The sequence below is a fragment of the Mercenaria mercenaria genome, chromosome 12 (assembly GCF_021730395.1).
Source record: "Mercenaria mercenaria strain notata chromosome 12, MADL_Memer_1, whole genome shotgun sequence".
In the NCBI taxonomy this organism is placed as follows: domain Eukaryota; kingdom Metazoa; phylum Mollusca; class Bivalvia; order Venerida; family Veneridae; genus Mercenaria; species Mercenaria mercenaria.
In genome coordinates this window covers 39,345,157-39,367,507 of record NC_069372.1, presented here as the reverse complement: position 1 = coordinate 39,367,507, position 22,351 = coordinate 39,345,157, and the positions used below count along the sequence as shown (strand labels likewise).

At 36.5% G+C, this 22,351-nt stretch overlaps 1 protein-coding gene across 1 annotated transcript; it reads left to right on the top strand.

The window, feature by feature from the left end:
* The first annotated feature begins 5,466 nt into the window (after positions 1-5,466).
* On the top strand, positions 5,467-10,750 carry LOC123534250 (dynein light chain 1, cytoplasmic). Its single transcript, XM_045316417.1, has 2 exons — positions 5,467-5,625; positions 9,695-10,750. Exon 2 carries the CDS (start codon positions 9,700-9,702, stop codon positions 9,967-9,969), a length of 270 nt encoding a protein of 89 aa, XP_045172352.1. The 5' UTR covers positions 5,467-5,625; positions 9,695-9,699; the 3' UTR covers positions 9,970-10,750.
* Positions 10,751-22,351: the final 11,601 nt, after the last annotated feature.

Below are 22,351 nucleotides of genomic sequence, written 5' to 3'. Positions count from 1 at the left end.
ATTATGTACATTGTATAAAGGAAAAGCACATTGCATAAACGAAAAGCGGACGATAGAGCAAATGTCGGACTTTAAAAAGAAAATATAATAATTGAGCAGCACCTTGAGAAAACCAACATAGTGCATTTGCGACCAGCATGGATCCAGACGCTTTCAAAGCCTATTGCAATTACAGAAACCGTTAGCGAACAGCATGGATCCTGACCAGACTGCGCGGATGCGCAGGCTGGTCTGGGTTCATGCTGGTCGCAAATGCACGATATTGGTTTTCTCATAATGCAACTCAATTATAAACATCGGAGATATCATGTTACATTTAACCTGACATTAGTTCTTAATTTTACAGAAGAACTTTTGATAAAGTTGAGCGAAGGAGAGGCAGAGAATGGGGTACCGAGGCCCGGTATATATGTGCATGAATGTAATTCTTTACAAATTTGTCTGGCAAAGGGAAGCAATTACAATAAAGCGGTGCACTGATGACTCCGTAGTTCTTTCCCTTATATTCCCTTTGGTAATGTCTATATAAGGATAGAGTGATCACGTCACTGTTCCAAAATGGATGGCATTAGACATTTGCATAATTCGAACTGTTTTACAGTCGTTTTACAGCTGTAAAATCGATGTTATTATAATCATAAAATCTACAGGTGTAAATTTGAAACAATAATGACTGTAATTTTGAAAAAAATAAGGGTCTTTTACAGCTGTAAAATTTCATACAGGTTCATGCGTAGATGCGCATGCTGTTCGGTTTCAAATAAGACATATCGTCTGTAAATGTGTGGTATGGTAAATCTGTGTGCATGCTTCGCTGGCCACAAACACATTGCAGAAAACTGTCTAAACTATAAGCCTTTGACTATTTTAATAGCAGCAGAACACTATCTTATAATAACAGTTCAAGAAAATATTGAAATGCACCATGTCTTACAATAAAACAATATTTCATCTTTATACAAATTGAAAGAAAAAACGACACGAAATGAAAAGACCCTCTATTTCACGGAACGTCTGTCCTTTGTTCTACGTGAAATGAACACTTCATATTAAATTAAACATATTTTATCATCAAAAACATACTTAACTTATATTTCTTTTCAAAATGTATCAAACATAACACGTAACTGTCTGTCCTCAGCTGGGTCACAAGAAACTTATACGATGTACGTCAACATGTACAACGTTGACAATTTTAATTTTGTTCGTTTTATAATTGTGACATTAACAAGTAGCATGGTAGACACATATATCTGTCCTCAGCCTAAGTTGAAATTGGAACAAACAAACAAACTGAAAAGTAAGCTGACTGACTGCTTATAGCATGTGGTTACTTAATACAGGTTCAACTGTCGGGTATTATAAAAAGGAATAATTTATTCAATAATTGTAAACTAGTTCTTGAACATTCAATATTAGCATTTATTAATTGCCATTCATCTCCATGTTAAGTGCTTTTACACTTTATCATTTCTCATTTTTTATGTTCAATAGATGTATTATATGTTCATATAATTTCTTTAATATGATGTGAATTGTATGCTTCTCATCTTATGGAAAAGATATATCTATCTATCTAGTTACACAAAATGGAAACAACTTTCATTTAGAAAGAGACTCTTTGGGTTTTATATATTGCAATAGCTATTTAGGCAATTTTATTGTTCCATTAAAATCGGATAATTGTTGAGAACTAAACTTTTGTCTCCATTTAAAAAATCAAGCAGATCGTTTTGTTTCGCCTCCTCTGACTGGCCAACGATTTTATCTAGTTTATCTGTTGGTCTTAATGTATTGAATTTTGATAAGTTTTGTTTTCTGCAAAGAAGTATAAATTTATTTTTATAGCTCTTTGTTTTCTGTAATTCCATATTTAATCAGGCCAGATTTGCTCAATTTTTTTTTTTTTTTTTGGTCAATTAACATAAAAATGTAAGTCTTCTAAATACGGAAACTTTTCGTTCAAATCCATGTAGAAATTGGAGAGGATTTTTGGAAACATATTGGACGTTTTCATTTACTTTAAAATTTCTTTTTATTGCTAAAAAATGTACAAATTCCATGATGCCTCGATCTGTCATCAGAAAATAAAAAGTCAAGTCGACAGAGAGACTTAAAAAGTCAATGACGAAGGATTCGAACGTTGCTAAAATGAAATTCCTTTGGACAGTCCAAACGACACTGGTTCTCAGCTTGCCAATGCAATTGCAATTACCCGCACAGAAAGCAAGGTAAAACAGTCACAATGGAATCGATGGTTTCGGTCTTTTTCGTTGTTTTTAAATAATAATGCTATCGTAATACCATCCCGTATAATAAGCAAAACTTAAAGTCCCATATATCATAATGATGGAAATACTATCACTTGGATAAGAGGGATTTCAAAGGGGTTTCTTATTATTATTATTGTTATTATCATCATCATCATCATCATAATCATCATCATTATAACGTACCATTAATGGGTTTAAGCGGGGTGGTGGGGTGGACGGACCTGGAGAAGGCCATCCAGACCTACTCATATTTTCCAAGAAAAAAAAATTTGACACCAACAGCGTTCTTATCATTACTGTCAATAGACACCGCGGTCCAGTCCTTACCAGTACATCAAAATGTTCTCTCAAATTGGTTGTCTCCCCCTTTTTATTGTTACTTCAGTGAAAATCAGTTTCTTTAGGGCCAGAAGTTTTGGCAGGGGGAATTATATGCTGCCTCCCCAATCTCCTTCTCCGCACTCTTAAAGTTGAGAGCCTCAGTTGTCCCTCCTGTTGCCCCTGCTCCTAAAAATTTTATATTATACACGTCTCAGACTTGAAAGTCTATCGTGGTCTCGTACCCACTCCTGTTGGAGTATAGAATATATATTTTATATAATAAATGCCTGACTTTTTCACAATGCAGTCGGATTTAAAACTACGATTTTGACAAAGACTAGGTGCGCTCATGGTGATAAGGATATCATATTAAATGCTACATAAGTCCAGTGATAAGGTGATTAAATACAAGAATGTTGAACGATCAATACACAAGCTAAATCCACTGTACTATCCTTTCAATCGGATCTGCTTATAACCTTTATCAAAAAAGGTCACTTTAATTCAAACTTACATATATTGTATACCTTGAGATAAGAACAAATAGGCTTTAAACGCATAATATATTTTGAACAATTTAAAATAAACCTTAAAATACGTATGTCTTGGTGCCTTTGTGCACTTTGGATATCCATAAACAATTGTAATCCTTCATTTAAGTGTAGAATAGATTTCGTTAATCGCACGATAATCTATGAATATATTAGATAACCCACTTACATCGTTACCACACGACGCTTCACGGCATGAATGCTTATTAAAATGTTTTGATTGTCGAGTCGCAAAAACATTGGGTGCCTTGGGAAGATCGTTGATTGCAACAAACAACATTTCCTTTCCTTTTTTTGTTAATTTCTTTTTCTTTTATACTTCCCACTTCGAAAAATTATGTTACCTCATAAATAAATATACATAATGTAACACACACATACTCCAATTTCAGATCAACGCCATTAACTTTTCCAAAGAAATATAAAATACCTTTTTATAGCTCTTTGACTTTTTCATACAAGTCGTTTTCGGAGGCTTGTTTTCTAATCCTTAGTAAATGTATAATTTGCTGAAATGTATCTCACTGTATGTATGCATGTATGTACTCACTGTACTCGAAATAGATACTGTTTAAACGAACCCATTAACCCTTAGCCTGCTGGCGGCAAGTGATTCTGCCTTTGCGGCCAGTGCAGACCAAGATCAGCCTGCACGTCTGTGCAGTCTTATCATGGTCTGCACTGTTCGCTATTCAGTCTGTAAATTTTCAGTGAACACCCCTTTGAATAATAAGTGGCACTGCTCAAATTTAATGATAGACCAGTCCATTTCATAAATTTAATAGGCTAAAGGTTAAAGAGGATTGCATAAAAGTCCGTCCGTCCGTAATTCACACAAGTTTACGAATTCGGACATCATCCATGTATTTCTTTGAAATATCTGGCCTGCACCTTCTTTGCAAATGCGGTCAAATGGAAACTAAATACTATCTAACTGCATTTTATACAGCTACTGCCATCAACTGCTTTTTAAAATAATAACATTTAGAAAAAGAAGTATATACTGCTACGTATAGATGAAAGTAAGAGATACCAGTAAATAGGAGACACTTTTAAAATACGTGATTTTATGTTCTCCAGATCTAGATTCTAATAATTTTACTCAAGCTCGATTTGTAGCAGACAAAAATATAGAATATTAGAGTCTATATGTCACTGTCTTATGAATTTAGATTTATTAGATGAGTAGGAAAGAAAGGATAAAGTTGAGGTTCCGTCTCATTTTATGTTTTATTACATGTAGTTATAGCTCAATAAAAGATACGGATTACATCTCACTTCATGACTTATCGCCTCAATAGCTCAATATAGTAATGTCCGCTTTGAGTGTTGGAGGTATTGGTTCGATCCCCTGCCCCATCGCGCCAAAGACGTGAAAAACGGTACTAGTAGCTACCTTCAGTCAGTGTTTATATTTAATAAGGGTCCATCCGCCCTTTCGGGCACAGTATAGCTTTTTGTTGTGTTAGAGTACGGACCCCGCGACATGTCACCAGTTAAAGAGAATTTTTGAAGCCAAAGTTGTGAAGAGAATTTACCTCTACGCAATGTCCGTAAAAAAATCCAAATGATTTAGAAGCCAAAAGTGGATCACTGTCACAGTCAACGAGACCGTAAAAGGACAGAGACCCGGGACGTGGTTGCATGACAAAATACCGGAGGTATCGCATTTCACCCTAACAAGGGTGATTGGAGCCGCTAGTCGCTGCTGTCATCGCTGGTGGTCACTTTAGAGTTGATGTGACCCTCCCCTCCCGTATCCCTCGTTGAGGATAGGGATCGGGAAGTTCGGGGTCTTCTCGCATGGCGTCTATCGCCAGGCCGTCACCAAGAACTAAGGTTCCTCTTTCATCACAAACGGTCCCTTTTAGGGCCAATCCTGACGGCTTCAGTCAGGACACTGACAGAAAAAGGCCAGTATAATTATGACCTGGTTCCATCAATGCTCTGTGCCTTCCCGAGACGTGCATATGAGCTTTTTCGCCGGCTTCATCATACCAAAGACATGAAAAATGGTACTAGTAGCTAGATTTTACCTTGTTTGGCACTCGGTATATAAAGGATTGTATCAGCAGGTAAAATACGGGTAAGCAGATCTATATGTCAGTGAATACCTAATTCGTCGCACAAGGGCTTCAATCACCACAACATTTCTTCAACATTTTAACCATATACTGTTACCAATTACCCATTTATTTTTGTTACATGTAAATTTTAGAATTTCCATACTTTGCCGTACTTGCGTCAATTAACAATTCTACAGAGTAGGTTATTGCCTCTTCACCGCTAAAAAATACGCCAAGTTAGATTATACTAAACGCGACTGACGAATTGTCCAATGAAATTTTAGAATATGAACCAATGCTTTTATTGCGGTTTTACCGGTTGCTGCCTGATCGAAAACTTGTGTATTGGCACTAAAAGATTTGATTTTGACAGCAGAAGACAGGTGTTAGGAACAGAGTGAAAAACTACAAAAGGTATGTTTGCATCTATATAATCTATTTACCAGTAAATTGGATATACAGTAATGAAATAGTCTACATTAAAAATTCGGATAAAACAATTATCCGATTACTAGGTGCTGCAAAGTTTGATTTTTGAAACTGAAAGTTTTCTTAACTAGATCTACTCATAGCTTGGTTCATAATCCTATGGCAACTATTAGTTGCTAAGTATTATCGGTTTTGTTTCATATAGATTTCAAATGTTGACAGCGGCAACCCCCCCCCCCCCCCCCCCCCCCAACCTTGATCTTGAAACACAGGGGTCCGGCTCATGCTTAGGTACAGGCTCTATATAGGGTAGGGTGGGCATGAGCCTGATCCCTGTGTTTTGAAAGCATTGTTTTTCAGGACAAGGGAGTGAAGCAGGGATTAATTTACAGATAGAGGGAACAGGGGAGTGTTAGAGGGGGCGGAAGTGGGGGAGTATTTGTTCATGTAGTGTGGAAGCAATTTCAGGTGACGGGAGCGGGATATTTGATTTTACAGATAAAAGGTATGATTTGGAGGGACCTGATGGCGAGTTGGGGGTATTTTGAGGTAACTGGGTGTGGGAGTTGGGAGGGGGGGGGGGGGATAAAATTTCTTTGGGAGATTGGGTAGACTATAATTTTCCATTTTCATTCCAGCTGACCATGTCAGTAGTGTAGATTATTGATTTGTGTTTAATCAATGTTTAGCTCGACTCTTTGAAGAATAGTCCAGCTATTCTACTCACCCTGGCGTCAGCGTCACACCTTGGTTAAAGTTTTGCATGCAAGTACATACAGCTATCATTTTAAGGCATATAGCTTTGAAACTTACTTTTTCTAGGTCAATAACCAACCTCACTGGATCAAGTCCCATAACTCTTGTCAGACATGTATTTTGGGCAAATTATGCCCCCTTTCGGACATAGAAAATTCTGGTTAAAGTTAGTGATGGGCCGATTAGCGGATATAATCGATTGACGGCTAGAAAAGTCCAACCGATTCCGATAATCGATTATGTTTTCTCAGAGTTGATAGCGGGTACGAATCTACACGGGTATGAACGAAGGTTTCCGAAGGGAAATACGGTGCGTGAGAATTTATGTTTACCTTAGAAATATCCGAAATATGGACTACCTGCATGCATAACGGATAAAACAGAAGTATGCCGACACTCAAACGTTAGTATTTCGTTTCAGTTATCCAATGAAAATGGATTAAACATCTTACAGTTAGGATCAGCTGTTAACATGGCAGCGTCCATAGCGTCAATAAAAGTGGGGCCAAAAAAAATAGCGAAACTTTGATAAATTTTCGTATTTTACAACGGTATGCCCGAGGGAATTTATCTGTTGAAACTGGACACTAATGCCGTCAAATTTCCGTGTCCATGACGTAATTTCAGTGGAAAGAACTTTGGTGTTTTTATGCAGTTGCAGTTGTCATCGAGTTGTCATGATTTTGTTCTGCAAAATTCCGTTTACCCAGTATCGCTGACCAGTTTCCATAATTATGGAAACAGATTAAACTCTGATTTTTATCTGATCATTTTTTACCAAGCTTCATGACATTGTTATATGCCATAGCAACAAGTAGTTTGAACATGGTGCTACTCAGTAGTGTCAGGCTATGGTAACCATTGTATGAAAATATTAATATAACCGAAAAATAACTGAATTCATTTAATGATTTTCTACAATCACTATTTTTGTCAGCCAGAGAAAGACTGTACTTCCTTGCTGTATGCTAGATATGTTACAGGTACAGGTATACCAGTCAACTGTCACAAATGACAGCTATGAGTCTATGATACATGTATGTAAACCAGATTGCAATTTATTGTTGTTTCCCTGTCTGCAACTAATTAGGCATTACTAAACAAGTTTCTGTTTACCATGAACCAGCTTTAAAACATCTGATTAATGGTAGTTCTTTATTTTTCAAAAGAGCATATGAATTTTAAGAAAAACAGTCACTTTAAAGACATAACTATCTGAATAAACAAGTATGAAAATAAATTACATTCAACCGATTATTTTTCCGATACATCGCATCGGTTTGCTAACCGATTCCAACCGATAATCGGTTGGAGTTTTCCAACCGATGTCCCATCACTAGTTAAAGTTTTGCGTGCAAGTTACTATCTGCAGAACAAATGCAGATATTAAGTTGAAACTTCACATGAGCCTTCGGGGTTATAAAACTAGTTGATAGCATAAAGTCCCATAACTGTGACATGCATTTTGGTCAAATTATGTCCCCTTTTGAACTTAAACTCTTTAGATATTTTAACATTTTGGGTAATATTTTCCTGCTTCTGGGACAATATTTCGAAATTCGAATAGTCGAGCATTGGCTGTCTTACGGACAACGCTTGTTATATTGAAACTTGGAAATAGGAATTAATTTATTTGATAGTTTTCTTTTTGTTTTCAATGTTAAATATTTGGCATATATCAAGTAATGTTGTAAATCTTAAGTAGTTTTTTTGTGTGAGTCCCATCCCTAGTTAACATTTAAGGCATCCAGCACTTGGGTGCCTGTTATGCCATAATTTAAAGGTGGCCAATCACATTTAATCAACATTTAATGACATTTTTTACTTTTTGTATATTCTGGTAGAGAAATAAATATTTAAGGAACAAAAAGACCGAATACATAGAGTTAGATTCCTATTTGAAATGTATATTTTATTATTTTTATAAAATTTTGTAATTACTCCCCTTTAATATGAAAGTATATAAAAAGCTGGGTATTTCTTTTTATTTCGATACAATGTCTAGTTTTACATTTGCATTCGATAGACATATCAACTATTGAACAGTCTGAACCAAAATGCAAGTTTTAAAGCTGTGTGTAGCTTCTGAATTCATTTATTTCTAATCTATCTTGGTTGCGCAACCAAGATAGGCAAAGGGAGGTAATAATAATTTTTCAAACTTGCGTTTCTAATGAATTCCATTTAAATACATAATTTTTAATGCAAATATTTTACAAATATATTACAATATGTCTTAATATTTATATATACATTTCCTTAGGCAAAGTATGTTGATCAAATTTATACTTATGATAAAATAACTATCTTGGTTGCGCAACCAGGATAGGAAAATGAAATTTTAAAAATACCTCCTGAGTCCAGTGAAAATCCAATTTGTATTAAGTATTAAGTGAACATAAATGAGTGTAAATGATCAGATGCTAAAGTTTCGAACAAATCCATTACATGGCCAAAATCTGACTATCCACCTTTAAGAGATAAGATAGTAACTTCAGTTAAATTGAGGAAGCTATGTAAAAAAAAAAATAAGCTAGCAACTTGGTACTACTTGTTTTCTTAAAATTGTTTGTCTGTATATGTACATGTAATACATGATGATGTAGGCTCAACTGTTGACACAATGGTTTCAAACTTGAACAAGTTTGAACCTTGTTTGGGATTAATTACGAGATATTTCTTGCTTTAAAAATCAGTAGTACAAAAGAAGGTCTTTTACTGATCGGGACTTGTTACTTTCAAGTAAAGGTTCCAGTAAACAGGGATCATTGTTTGGAAAGTCAGACGCAATAGGAAATACTGAGTTATTTTTCTTATAGCATGTATAGGCAATATCTCCCGTCACAAATATAAAACAATCTGACCATCAAATTATTTTGACTTGCATTAAATATTGTGATATATCGAAAAGTGCGGAGAGAAAATAAGTGTATTTGGTCATCATACTTTTATTTAATAAATGTAATTTAATCATTTTTTATATTTTATTATTTTTTTTCATTATAAAAGATGCATGATCAAATTAAAGAATAATGCAAAACTTATTTAGGGCTATATAACAGATTTTACCATGTTCTTTGGAAGAAGAGCATGTTTTTAATTTTTCAAGGTCTATCCGTTTTATGTGAACAACAAACTTTTAAAAAGAAATTAATTTTAGTCGAGTTGACTTTTCCCAGATTGTTCAAAATGTGTAGCAGTTTAGAATGACTACCATGTGAAATGGTTAATCTGTTTTATGCTGATAATCTGCAGTCTTATACGTGTTGTCTACAACAGTATGTTCTTAATTTTTCAGCCAAAATGACTGACCGAAAGGCTGTGATCAAGAATGCTGACATGTCGGAGGAGATGCAGCAGGATGCTGTAGATTGTGCTACACAAGCACTTGAGAAATACAACATTGAAAAGGACATTGCTGCTTACATCAAGAAGGAATTCGACAAAAAATACAACCCAACCTGGCATTGCATTGTTGGTAGAAACTTCGGTAGCTACGTAACCCACGAGACCAAACATTTCATCTACTTCTACCTAGGACAAGTTGCTATTCTTCTCTTCAAATCTGGTTGAAGTGACTGGAAGGTGGAAACTTGCATTTATAACTTACAGCGTTACTATGACAACAGCATTAATTATAAATTAATTAGAACAATCTAGTCTTTATAAGGGTTTTATATATTAACAGTGACACAATATTGATACAACAATCATTATTACAACAGCATTATTAATTTGTTGGGACAATCTAGTCTTTTGTTTGGGTTTTTAACTTTTATATAATAACACTGGCACATTACATTTTTTGGTTGTTCAAAGTAAATGCCAGACCAGTGGAAACTTGCATTTCATAAAGCGACAGTTATGAAGATGACAGTCATTATTACGACAATTTTGAGTGCTGTTAAGACAATTTAGTCTGTTTTAGTGTTTTTATATGCTAGGATGTTGGCTTCAGTAACAGTTTGATGTTAAAATTAACAGTTTTATCTTGCCATCTGGACAAACAAGAACAAATGACCAACTATGTTTCACAGGTCTTTCTTAGCAAAGCCACTGCCTATTTTTGTATAAGTTGTGTGATTATTTATTCAATGATTATATTTTGTTAAAGAAATAAATGCAAACAATTACAGTCTAGTGCACAGAATTAATTGTCACTTTCCAGCAGACTGGTGATACAGCAATCCCACTACATGAGTTGTATTACTCTAGACAATGCAGATGATAGGGCTAGCCAAGTACCTAGTTCATGCAGTTCAGTTAAAGGTTGTTGATGTTATCATGTTACAAACTTGCCATTATTTTCTTTTGTCTGTTTTTTTTTTGCAACAGATAAAATCTTAAAATTGTATGTGAAATTCTGTTGTCCTTTTTACCTGTGGAGTGGAAAGAATATACATCATTAAATGTATAGTAAAGATAAAAGAACCTTCAGTTGATATAAAATATTTGGCAAGGGTAACAATTCATTTACTGTTCTCGGAACTGCAGATAGTCAAACATTATAATAGTTATTTAGTCCCCTACCGTTGAAACACTGGAGGGGACTTTAGGAATGCCCTCCATCCGTCTGTCATTCTATCCGCAAATCTGGATCATGTGATTACTTACAAAGTATTCAAGCTAGGTTCATAAAACATGTAGGTCCTCAGAGCCCCCCTCCCCAGCCCTGGCTGTAGCCAAATAAAAGAAAAAGCTGTTAAATTCATACAAAAATATATTTAAAATTGCAAAACAGGCCATAAAATTTGTAGCCAAAGTGGCAATTTATTAGCCATTGGATACAATTGCTAATAACAGAGCGGGCATTGTTGTAGATCAAAGGTCAATGTCACTCTTGAAGGTGAAGTAAAAATTGTTTCTGCTCCATAACTTTTTTATGCATTGATGGATTAATTTTGATTATCTTAGTAGTACACACGAATGTTCCCCATGATGAGACAATGTGTCGAGGCATGATCTATGCTTGTCGGTTAAAGGTTAAGGTCTGTTCATGTTCATAGTTGAGTAAAAATTCGCCTCTGTTCCATTATTTTTAATTGAATTGAAGGATTTTCAGCTGGACTATATGATGTATGGAGAGCTATCCTACTTCACACGGCGTCATTCTGCGTCCCCGCCTTGATTGAAGTTTTTATGCACTTTATCTTTGTTATTTCTTGATGGATTTGCTTCCGACTTAAAATAGTTATTCCTCATCATCGCCCACATCATATGGCATAAGGGTCATAACTCTGGCACCAATATCTTATGAATTATCCGCCCTTTTTAGCTCACCTGTCACAAAGTGACAAGGTGAGCTTTTGTGATCACGCGGCGTCCGTCGTCCGTCCGTCAGTCAGTCCGTAAACTTTTGCTTGTGACCACTCTAGAGGTCACACTTTTCATGGGATCTTTATGAAAGTTGGCCAGAATGTTCACCTTAATGATATCTAGGTCAAGTTCGAAACTGGGTCAGGTGTGGTCAAAAACTAGGTCAGTAGGTCTAAAAATAGAAAAACCTTGTGACCTCTCTAGAGGCCATATTTTTCATAAGATCTTCATGAACATTGGTCAGAATGTTCACCTTGATGATATCTAGGTCAAGTTCGAAACTGGGTCATGTGCCATCAAAAATTAGGTCAGTAAGTCAGATAATAGAAAAACCTTGTGACCTCTCTAGAGGCCATATTTTTCATGGGATCTGTATGAAAGTTAGTCTGAATGTTTATCTTGATGATATCTAGGTCAAGTTCGAAAGTGGGTCAACTGCAGTCAAAAACTAGGTCAGTTGGTCTAAAAATAGAAAAACCTTGTGACCTCTCTAGAGGCCATATTTTTGAATGGATCTTCATAAAAATGGGTCTGAATGTTCACCTTGATGATATCTAGGTCAAGTTTGAAAGTGGGTCACGTGCCATCAATAACTAGGTCAGTAGGTCAAATAATAGAAAAACCTTATGACCTCTCTAGAGACCATATTTTTCATGGGAACTGTATGAAAGTTGGTCCGAATATTCATCTTGATGATATCTAGGTCAAATTTGAAACTGGGTCAACTGCGGTCAAAAACTAGGTCAGTAGGTCTAAAAATAGAAAAACCTTGTGACCTCTCTAGAGGCCATACTTTCGAATGGATCTTCATGAAAATTGGTCAGAATGTTCACCTTGATGATATCTAGGTCAAGTTCGAAACTGGGTCACATGCCATTAATAACTAGGTCAGTAGATCAAATAATAGAAAAACCTTGTGACCTCTCTAGAGGCCATATTTTTCATGGGATCTGTATGAAAGTTGGTCTGAATGTTCATCTTGATGATATCTAGGTCAAGTTTGAAACTAGGTCAACTGTGGTCAAAAACTAGGTCAGTAGGTCTAAAATTAGAAAAACCTTGTGACCTCTCTAGAGGCCATACTTTTCAATGGATCTTCATGACAATTGGTCAGAATCTTCATCTTGATGATATCTAGGTCAAATTCGAAACTGGGTCACATGCCGTCAATAACTAGGTCAGTAGGTCAAATAATTTAAAACCGTGTGACCTCTCTAGAGGCCATATTTTTCAATGGATCTTCATGAAAATTGGTCAGAATTTTAATCTTGATGATATCTAGGTCAGGTTCAAAACTGGGTCACATGAGCTCAAAAACTAGGTCACTATGTCAAATAATAGAAAAAACGCCGTCAGGTGAGCGATTCAGGACCATCATGGTCCTCTTGTTTGATCACCTGGCCCCGTGTTCACAAAACATTTTCAGTCTCAGCTGAGTTTGATAACGAAACTTTATTTGTCATTTATATCTAAATAGTATGTTTAAAATTAGATTTGAAGTGAATAACATTTTTCAAGTGACTATTTAGTACTGATGGTCAGTCTCAGTTGGAATTTAGCCTTGAAGTTTTAGTAAAACTGATATTAAAATTTCCAACTCAAACTCAGCTGAGACTGAAAAATGTTTTGTGAACACGGAGCCTGAGCTCAAAGTGCTCATGGTGAGCTATTGTGATCACGCTGTGTTTGTCTGTTCGTCAAGTCGTCGTCAACAATTATGTTTAAACGACATCTCCAAAACCACTAAATGTATTTTGATGAAACTTGGCCATGATGTTACTTGGGTGATCCTCTACCAAAGTTGTTCAAACGGTTCTGCTTGGTTGCACATAGGTGCTACCAGAGCTAAAACTAGAAATAACTTCAAACAATATCTCACAAACCGATGGTCTAATTTTGAAATAGTTTCACACAAATGGGCCTTATGTCACACTCAACTAAGGTTGTTCAAATGAAACCGATTCGTCAAAAAACATGGCAACCAGGGAGTGTGGTCACTTTTCCCTTGATGTATATAGTAGAAACTTGGCCATGATGTTACTTGGGTGATCCTCTACCAAAGTTGTTCAAACGGTTCTGCTTGGTTGCACATAGGTGCTACCAGAGCTAAAACTAGAAATAACTTCAAACAATATCTCATAAACCGATGGTCTAATTTTGAAATAATTTCACACAAATGGTCCTTATGTCACACTCAACTAAGGTTGTTCAAATGAAACCTATTCGTCAAAAAACATGGCAACCAGGGAGTGTGGTCACTTTTCCCTTGATGTATATAGTAGAAACTTGGAAAATCTTTTATGGAACCCAATTTAAAAAATAATTTCACACAAATTGTTCTTGTGTGACCTTTTACAAATAGTGTTCAAATATTTTTAATTTGTTAAAAAACATGGCCGCCAAGGGCGTTGTCACTTTTCATTTACAACATCTCCAAAACCACTGAATGGATTTTGATGAAACTACACAAATGATCTCTGGGTAGTCCTTTTTCAAGTTGTTCAAATGGTTTCGGTTCATTGAACATTTGGGGTTTTTTCGTTAGAAATAGGTTTTCACATTCAGTTTTCAGGCTTTAAAATCGGCCACCCACTGAGGGAGACATATTGTTTTTGCCCAGTCCGTCCATCCGTACATCACACTTCGTTTCCAATCAATAACTAGAGAACCATTTGACCTAGAACCTTCAACTTTCATAGGGTGGCATGGCTAATGAGTAGACGACCCCTAAAGTTTTTGGGGCCACTCAATCAAAAGTCAAGGTCACAGGGGCCTGAACATGGAAAACCATTTCCAATCAATAACTTGAGAACCACTTGACTCAGAATGTTGAAACTTCATAGGATGATTGGACATGCAGATTAGATGACCCCTTTTGATTTTGGTGTCACTCTGTTAAAGGTCAAGGTCACTGGGGCCCCAACATGGAAAACCATTTCCGATCAATAAATTGAGAACCACTTCACACAGGATGTTGAAACTTCATAGGATGATTGGTCGTGCTGAGTAGATGACCCCTAATGATTTTGGGGTCACTCTGTTAAAGGTCAATGATGCAGGGGCCTGAACTTCATTCATTTCGAATTCCATCTGATAACTTCAGTACTACTTTACGCACAATGTGGAAACTTCACAGCATGATTGGACATGCAGAGTAGATGAACGCTATTGATTATGGGGTCACTCTGTTAAAGGTCAAGGTCACAGGGGCCCAAACATGGAAATCCATTTCCGATTAGTAACTTGAGAACCACTTCAACCAGGATGTTGAAACTTCATAGGATGATTGGTCATGCTGAGTAGATGACCCCTATTGATTTTGGGGTCACTCTGTTGAAGGTCAAGGTCACAGAGGCCTGAACATGGAAAACCATTTCTAATCAATAACTTGAGTACTACGTAACTCACAATGATGAAACTTCGTAGGATGATTGGACATGCAGAGTAGATGACCCCTATTAATTTTGGGGTCACTCAACCAATTGTCAATGTCACAGAGGCCTGAACATGGAAAACCATTTCCAGTTAGTGACCTGAGAACCACCTGACCCAGAATGTTGAATGATTGGTTATGCAGAGTAGATGACCCCTATTGATTTTAGGGTAGCTCTGTTAAAGGTCAAGGTCACAGGGGCTTGAATATGGATAACCATTTCCAGTCATAACTTGATAAACACTTGACCCAGAATGTTGAAGTTCATACTTTGATTGGACATGCAGAGCAGATGACCCCTATTGTTTTTTGTGTCACTATTAAAGGTCAAGGTACCAGGGGCACAAACATGGAAAACCACTTCCGGTCAATAACTGGAGAACCACCTGACCCAGGATGTTAAAACGTCATTGGATGATTGGACATGCAGAGTAGATGACCCTTACTATCCCCCACTGATGAAATAGGGAGGTGGGTATTGAAATGGCGTTGTCAGTCAGTTCGTCCGTCCGCAGCCATTTCTCAGTAACTGGTAGGTAGAATTTCATGAAACTTGAAATAAACATGAACCAACATACTGCGATGATGCCCATCAAACTTTTTTAGCTCGCCAGAGCTTGAAGTGCTCAAGGTGAGCTATTGTGACCGGTCATTGTCCGTTGTCGGGCATGCATCAACATTTGCCTTGTGAACACTCTAGAGGCCACATTTGTGACCCAATCTTTATGAAACTTGGTCAGACTGTTTGTCATGATGATCTCTAAGTCAAGTTCGAAACTGGGTCATGTGGAATCAAAAACTAGGTCAGTTGGTCTGATCAAAGGAAAAGCTTGTGAACACTCCAGAGACCATGTTTGTGACCTAATCTTTATAGAACTTGATCAGAAAGTTTGTCTAGATGATTCAAGGTCAAGTTTGAAACTGGGTCATGTGGGATCAAAAACCAGGTCCGTAAATAAGATCAAAGGATTAGCTTGTGAACACTAGACCACATTTGTGACCCAATCTTTATGAAACTTGATCAGAATGTTAGTATTGATGATCTCTAGGTCAAATTCAAATCTGGGTCATGTTGGGTCAAAAACTAGGTCAGTAGGTCAGGTCAATGGAAAAGCTTGTGAACACTGTAGAGACCACATTTGTGACCCAATCTTTATGAAACTTAGTCAGTATGTTAGTCTTGATGATCTCTAGGTCAAGTTTGAAACTGGGTCCTGTCTGGTCAAAAACTAGGTCACCTAGTCAAATCAAAGGAAAAGCTTGTGAACCCTTTAGAAGCCACATTTGTGACTCAGTCTTTATGAAACTGGGTCAGAATGTTTGTCTTGATTATTTCTAGGTCAAGTTTGAATCTTGGTCATGTGGGGTCAAAAACTAGGTCACCGGTCAAATCAAAGGAAAAGCTAGTGAAAACTCTAGGGGCCACAGTTGTAACCAAATCTTTATGAAATTTAGTCAGAATGTTTGTCTTGATGGTCTTTAGGTCAAGTTCAACTCTTATTCATGTGGGGTCAAAAACTAGGTCAGTAGGTTAGATCAACTCTGGTGAGCGATATATAGGGCCATCATGGCCTTCTTGCTTTTTTGATTGGTCAATTTCCCTTAGAGTTATTGCGCTTGATTTAATGAAAAATATCCTTCCGCATCCATTTCTCAGTAACTAGCAGGTAGAATTTCATGAAACCTGAAATAAACATGAACCAACAAACTGTGATGATGCCCGTCAAGTTTTTATGACCCCGGCATCTACTGATGAGGGAGGCATAATAGTGATTGTCCCATCCGTCCGTACGAGGTTAACCAAATGGGGCCGTTTCGTCAAGCATCAATACCCCTTACTAGAATGACTTGATACTAATGCAGATGTAGTGACCATTCCTCATCTTCAAACATCACCTGACCTCAGTTTGACCTTGACCTTGACCTCGTTTTGGACTTTGGTTGCTTTGTATGGGCCATCTCTTGGTTGTCCAAATCGGACCGTTTCGTCGAGCATCAATACCCCTTACTAAAATGACTTGATACTAATGCAGATGTAACCTGTGACCATTCCTCATCTTCAAACATCATCTGACCTCAGTTTGACCTTGACCTCGTTTTGGACTTAGGTTGCTTTGTATGGGCCATCTCTTGGTTAACCAAATGGGACCGTTTCCTCTAGCATCAATACCCCTTACTAGAATGACTTGATACTAATGCAGATGTAACCTGTGACCATTCTTCATCTTCAAACATCACCTGACCTCAGTTTGACCTTGACCTTGACCTCGTTGTGGACTTAGGTTGCTTTGTATCGACAAAGATGCCACCGGGGGCATCAAGCATTTATTGAACGCAGCTTCTTGTTTTTTTTTAGCTCACCTGAGCCAAAGGCTCATGGTGAGCTTCTGTGACCGCTCAATGTCCGTCGTGCGTCCGTCAACATTTTCTAAAAAAATCTTCTTGAAAACCACTGGACAGAATTACATCAAACTTCACAGGAATGATCCTTGGGTGGTCCTCTTTCAAAATTATTCAAAGAATTCAATTTCATGCAGAACTCTGGTTGCCATGGCAACCAAAAGGAAAAACTTTAAATAAAAATCTTCTTGTCCAAAACCGCAAGGCGTAGAGCCTTGATATTTGGCATGTGGCATCATCTAATAGTCCTCTATGAAGACTGTTCAAATTGTGTCCCTTGGGTGAAATATGGCCCAGCCCCGGGGGGTACCAAGTTTTACATAGACATATAGGAAAAAACTAAAAATCTTCTGGTCTGAAACCACAAGACCTAGGCCTTTGATATTTAGTATGTAGCATTGCCTTGAGGTCCTCTACCAAGATTATTCAAATTATTCACCTAGGGTCAAATATGGCCCTGCCCCGAGGGTCCCAAGCTTTACATAGACTTATATAGGAAAAAAGTTTAAAAATCTTCTTCTCTGAAACCACAACACTTAGACCTTTGATATTTGGTTTGTAGCATTGTCTTACGGTCCTCAACCAAAATTGTTCAAATTGTACCCCTGGGGGTGAAAAGAGGCCCTGCCCTGGGGGTCCCAAGTTTCATATAGACTTATATAGGAAAAAACTTTAAAAATCTTAGTCTGAAACCATATGACCTAGGCTTTTGATATTTGGTAAGATGCATTGTCTAGTAGTCCTCTACCAAAATTGTTCAAATTATGCCCCTGGGGTTAAAAGAGGCCCTGCCCTGGGGTCACTTAGTTATGATGTGTTATATAGGAAAACATACTTAAAAATCATCTGATCCTATTTCCAAGACTGTTTAATTATAATTACTTGATGACCCCAAGTAATATGATGTCACTTGACTGTGACCTTGACCTGATCTTCATGAAATTTTGGTCAGAATTATAACTTTGATGAAATCTAGGACAAGTTCGAAAATGGGTCCTCTGGGGTCAAAATTAGGTCACTAGGTCAAATCAAAGAAAAACCTTGTGTATGCGATGGAGGCTGTATTTTTCAATTGATCTTCATGAGTTTTTGTCAGAATTATTGCCTTGATGAAATCTAGGCCATGTTCGAAAATGGGCCATCTGGGGTCAAAAACAAGATCACTAGGTCAAATCAAAGTAAAACCTTGTGTATGCGATAGCGGCCGTATTTTTCAACTGATATTCATGAAATTTTGTCAGAATGATAACCTTGATGAAATCTAGGCCAAGTGTGAATATGGGTCATCTTGGCTAAAAAACTAGGTCACCAGGTCAAATCGAAGAAAAACTTTGTGTATGCGATAGAGGCTGAATTTTTCAACAGATCTTCATGAAATTTTGATAGAATGATTACCTTGATGAAATCTAGGCCAAGTTTGACTATGGGTCATCTTGGCTCATAAAACTAGGTCACTAGGTCAAATCAAAGAAAAACCTTGTGTATGCGATAGAGGCTGTGTTTTTAGCTCACTTGAGCCAAAGGCTCATGGTGAGCTTTTGTGATCGGTCAATGTCCGTCGTCCGTTCGCGTGTCCGTCAACATTTTCTTAAAAAAGTCTTCTTGAAAACCACTGGGCAGAATTACACCAAACTTCACAAGAATGATCCTTGGGCTGGACCTCTTTCAAAATTGTTCGAAGAATTGAATTCCATGGAAAACTCTGGTTGCCATGGCAACCGAAAGGAAAAACTTAAAAGTCTTCTTGTCCAAAACCACAGGACCTAGGGCTTTGATATCTGGTGTGTAGCATCATCTAATGGTCCTCTACCAAAATTGTTCAAATTATCCCTCTAGGGTCAAATATGGCCCCGCCCCGGGGGTCACATGGTTTATATAGTCTTATATAAGGAAAACTTTGAAAATCTTCTGGTACAAAACCACCACACTTGCGTGTAATTCCATGAGAAGCGACGTATGGTCCCCAATTAAATTAATGGACTTGCCCAAACGAGAAAACAATGAACAGAACTAAACAAATTGGAATTTAGAAAGGGGATCTGAGGTTATGGAGCTTGCATATCACAGGAACTGCCAAAAGACAAAATAAAAAGGCAGGCACCATATCCAAGAGGTGATTATACAATACACAAAGCTATGAAAGCAGGAGTACTGAAACCACACACATGTTTAAGCTGAGAAACTCAACAGTACCTATACCACGCCATAAAAGTCGTGCTGAACGATTTGAGAAGATCGAAATATAACGGCCCTGATTGAAAATAGTTAAAATAGTTTCCGATCAAAGATTCAACTTTGATTAGATTACAATGTAATAAGAGTACTTTTAAGCTGTAAATGCCACCAATATTGTAGACATGCGCAAGAGTGTATTGATAATAATACCATTTGAAACAAGACAAAATACACTGAAATGACACCATTGTCACAGAAAAACAACGGTAGAGCCTGGTGATCATTAACCAAAAAACGTTTACTCTAAAAAAGGAGATTCATGTCAACTCACTTTCATTTCTCGAGTATGGGAGTTAAACTTCGAACCGTTGGACTGTTTAGTTTGTTAATTGTAATGAAAACTTACCAAAATTCTCTGTGTCTTTGTGGGATATTTGTTTACATTCGAATTTTACTTGCGTTTCTCAATATATCAACTGGTCACGTCATGTGCCTTACTAGTGAGAAGTCCATAGATGAAAGCAATTTCAATTCCATTATCTTGCACACCTAATCATGTCTACACGTAAAATCATAAAGATGTGAAAAGTGAAACAATTTAAGCGGTTCACAGCGAAACAATTAAATAAATAATGTACGGAAAAGTACCAAACAATTCAAAAACTGAAAAGTAATCAAATAAAGTTTCAAAAGATATAAATTTTGCCTCAAATTTTAAAATGTTGACCCTAATCCAAACGGATATTTATATAAAAATCGCAATTTTCAACACATCGAAGTCATTTAGAAATGCTTTGGAATAACATGTTTGTCGTACAAGAGCTTTGTAATTCATGATGTTAGTGGCTGATGATTTGCAATGTGAAATACATGCTTATTATTCTGCAGATGTTGCTTTCGGCCTACAGTCTGAAATGAACGCTACTTTATAAGGAAGACTGGCGAAGGCAGGTATATACTGTATTTATTGGGTGTCAACACGATCTTATCGTCTTAACCGGAACTATATATCTTTTATGTTAAAACAAAAAGAAATGTGTTGTATAGAATACCTCGCATGATACCACAGACGACTCCATTCCTTATTTACCTAAATAAAACAGAAAATAGGCCCACCATTCGTGTAAAAGTTACATGATACACTATACAAGAGATACATACACAAGCATATAGTTTAATTTCAAATGAAATTGATAATTGCTTTTATACGAAAGTATGTAAAGCACTAAAGAATAATGAAAGAGAAGCAGATGGTTTCGTTATGTGATAATATTTCTGTCAACTTTACTTCTCTTGCATGCCGGACAGGATTTTCTCGTGATTTTGCCAGTACAGGATAAACCCAACGTACACCCCGAGATGTAAGACGACCCTGTACGAAAAAGGGAACTGTTTTACTGCTGTAAAACGTCTGTAAATGAACTGTATTTTAAAATTACAGCTGTAAAAGACCTGTAAGTGGAAAATGGCCAGAAATACAATTGAAATTTAAAGGTTTAAAACATGCAGTTTTTAAAAGATACAGCTGTAAAAATTACAGTTGAAAGTTACAGCTGTAAAATGTTAATGTCTCAAAATTACAGCTGTAACTTTTTTGGAGGGAAACATGAGTACTGTCAGCCATCTTTAATTAAATTTGGCGGGATATAACTGAAGTTTACAAAGAAACCACATTTTCTAAAATATTGGAATTTTAACCATTATATAGTAAGTGCAACTGTTTTATTATGTAATATAGTTATAAAAGGACATACAAATGTACATCTATTAACTATTGACACTATATCTGAAGCTGATAAGTTTAAGTGAAATAATTACAATATTGTCATATGTTTTCATGACAAAGAAAGAAAACAAGATCTGATGTACAGTATCTACTTTGACTATCTTACTCTTGAATTTTGCAAATGCTATACTGTAAACATATTTCATCACTGTGTTTTTTACTTACAATATCATTTATTTTGCAATTTTGTAGTAATTGCTACCTTTTCTAGAAAATTATAATTCATCCTAAAACTTTTTGTACCTCTGCTTTCGTCCCTTAAAATAATGTCCTTTTTTCAACGCTTATTTCTACAGCTGTAACTTTGAGGCATTTTTACAGCTGTAAGATGTTTTACAGCTATATCTCATTTGCATAATTCGAACTGTTTTACAGTTGTTTGACAGCTGTAAATTGAAATCTACAGCTGTAAAATCAATATTGAAAATGAAATCTACAGGTGTAAATTTGAAATAATCATGACTGTAATTTTGAACAAAAATACAGGTCTTTTACAGCTGTAAAATTTCATACAGGGTGTCACACACGTGCAGAATTTATGAATGAATGCTTAAAAGAAAGGCACTCGTTTTATTTTATTTCCTCTATCAATTTAGAAATACGGTGTGCATAAAAATCAACTTGTCACCAGTTGAAGGTGCTGATGGACTTTATTTGACTCAAAGGTAACTGGTCTGTGGTAACTAGGCTCTGAACAGTTACCCTCTTGCCAGATATTCCAATCCGTGCCTTCAACCAGTCAAATATTACACTTGTTCTAGGCGAACATCAAAAAGAGAAGTTAGCAGTAGTTGATATATTTAATAGCTTGGTACTTCTACGACTACACTGTACATTAAAATCCT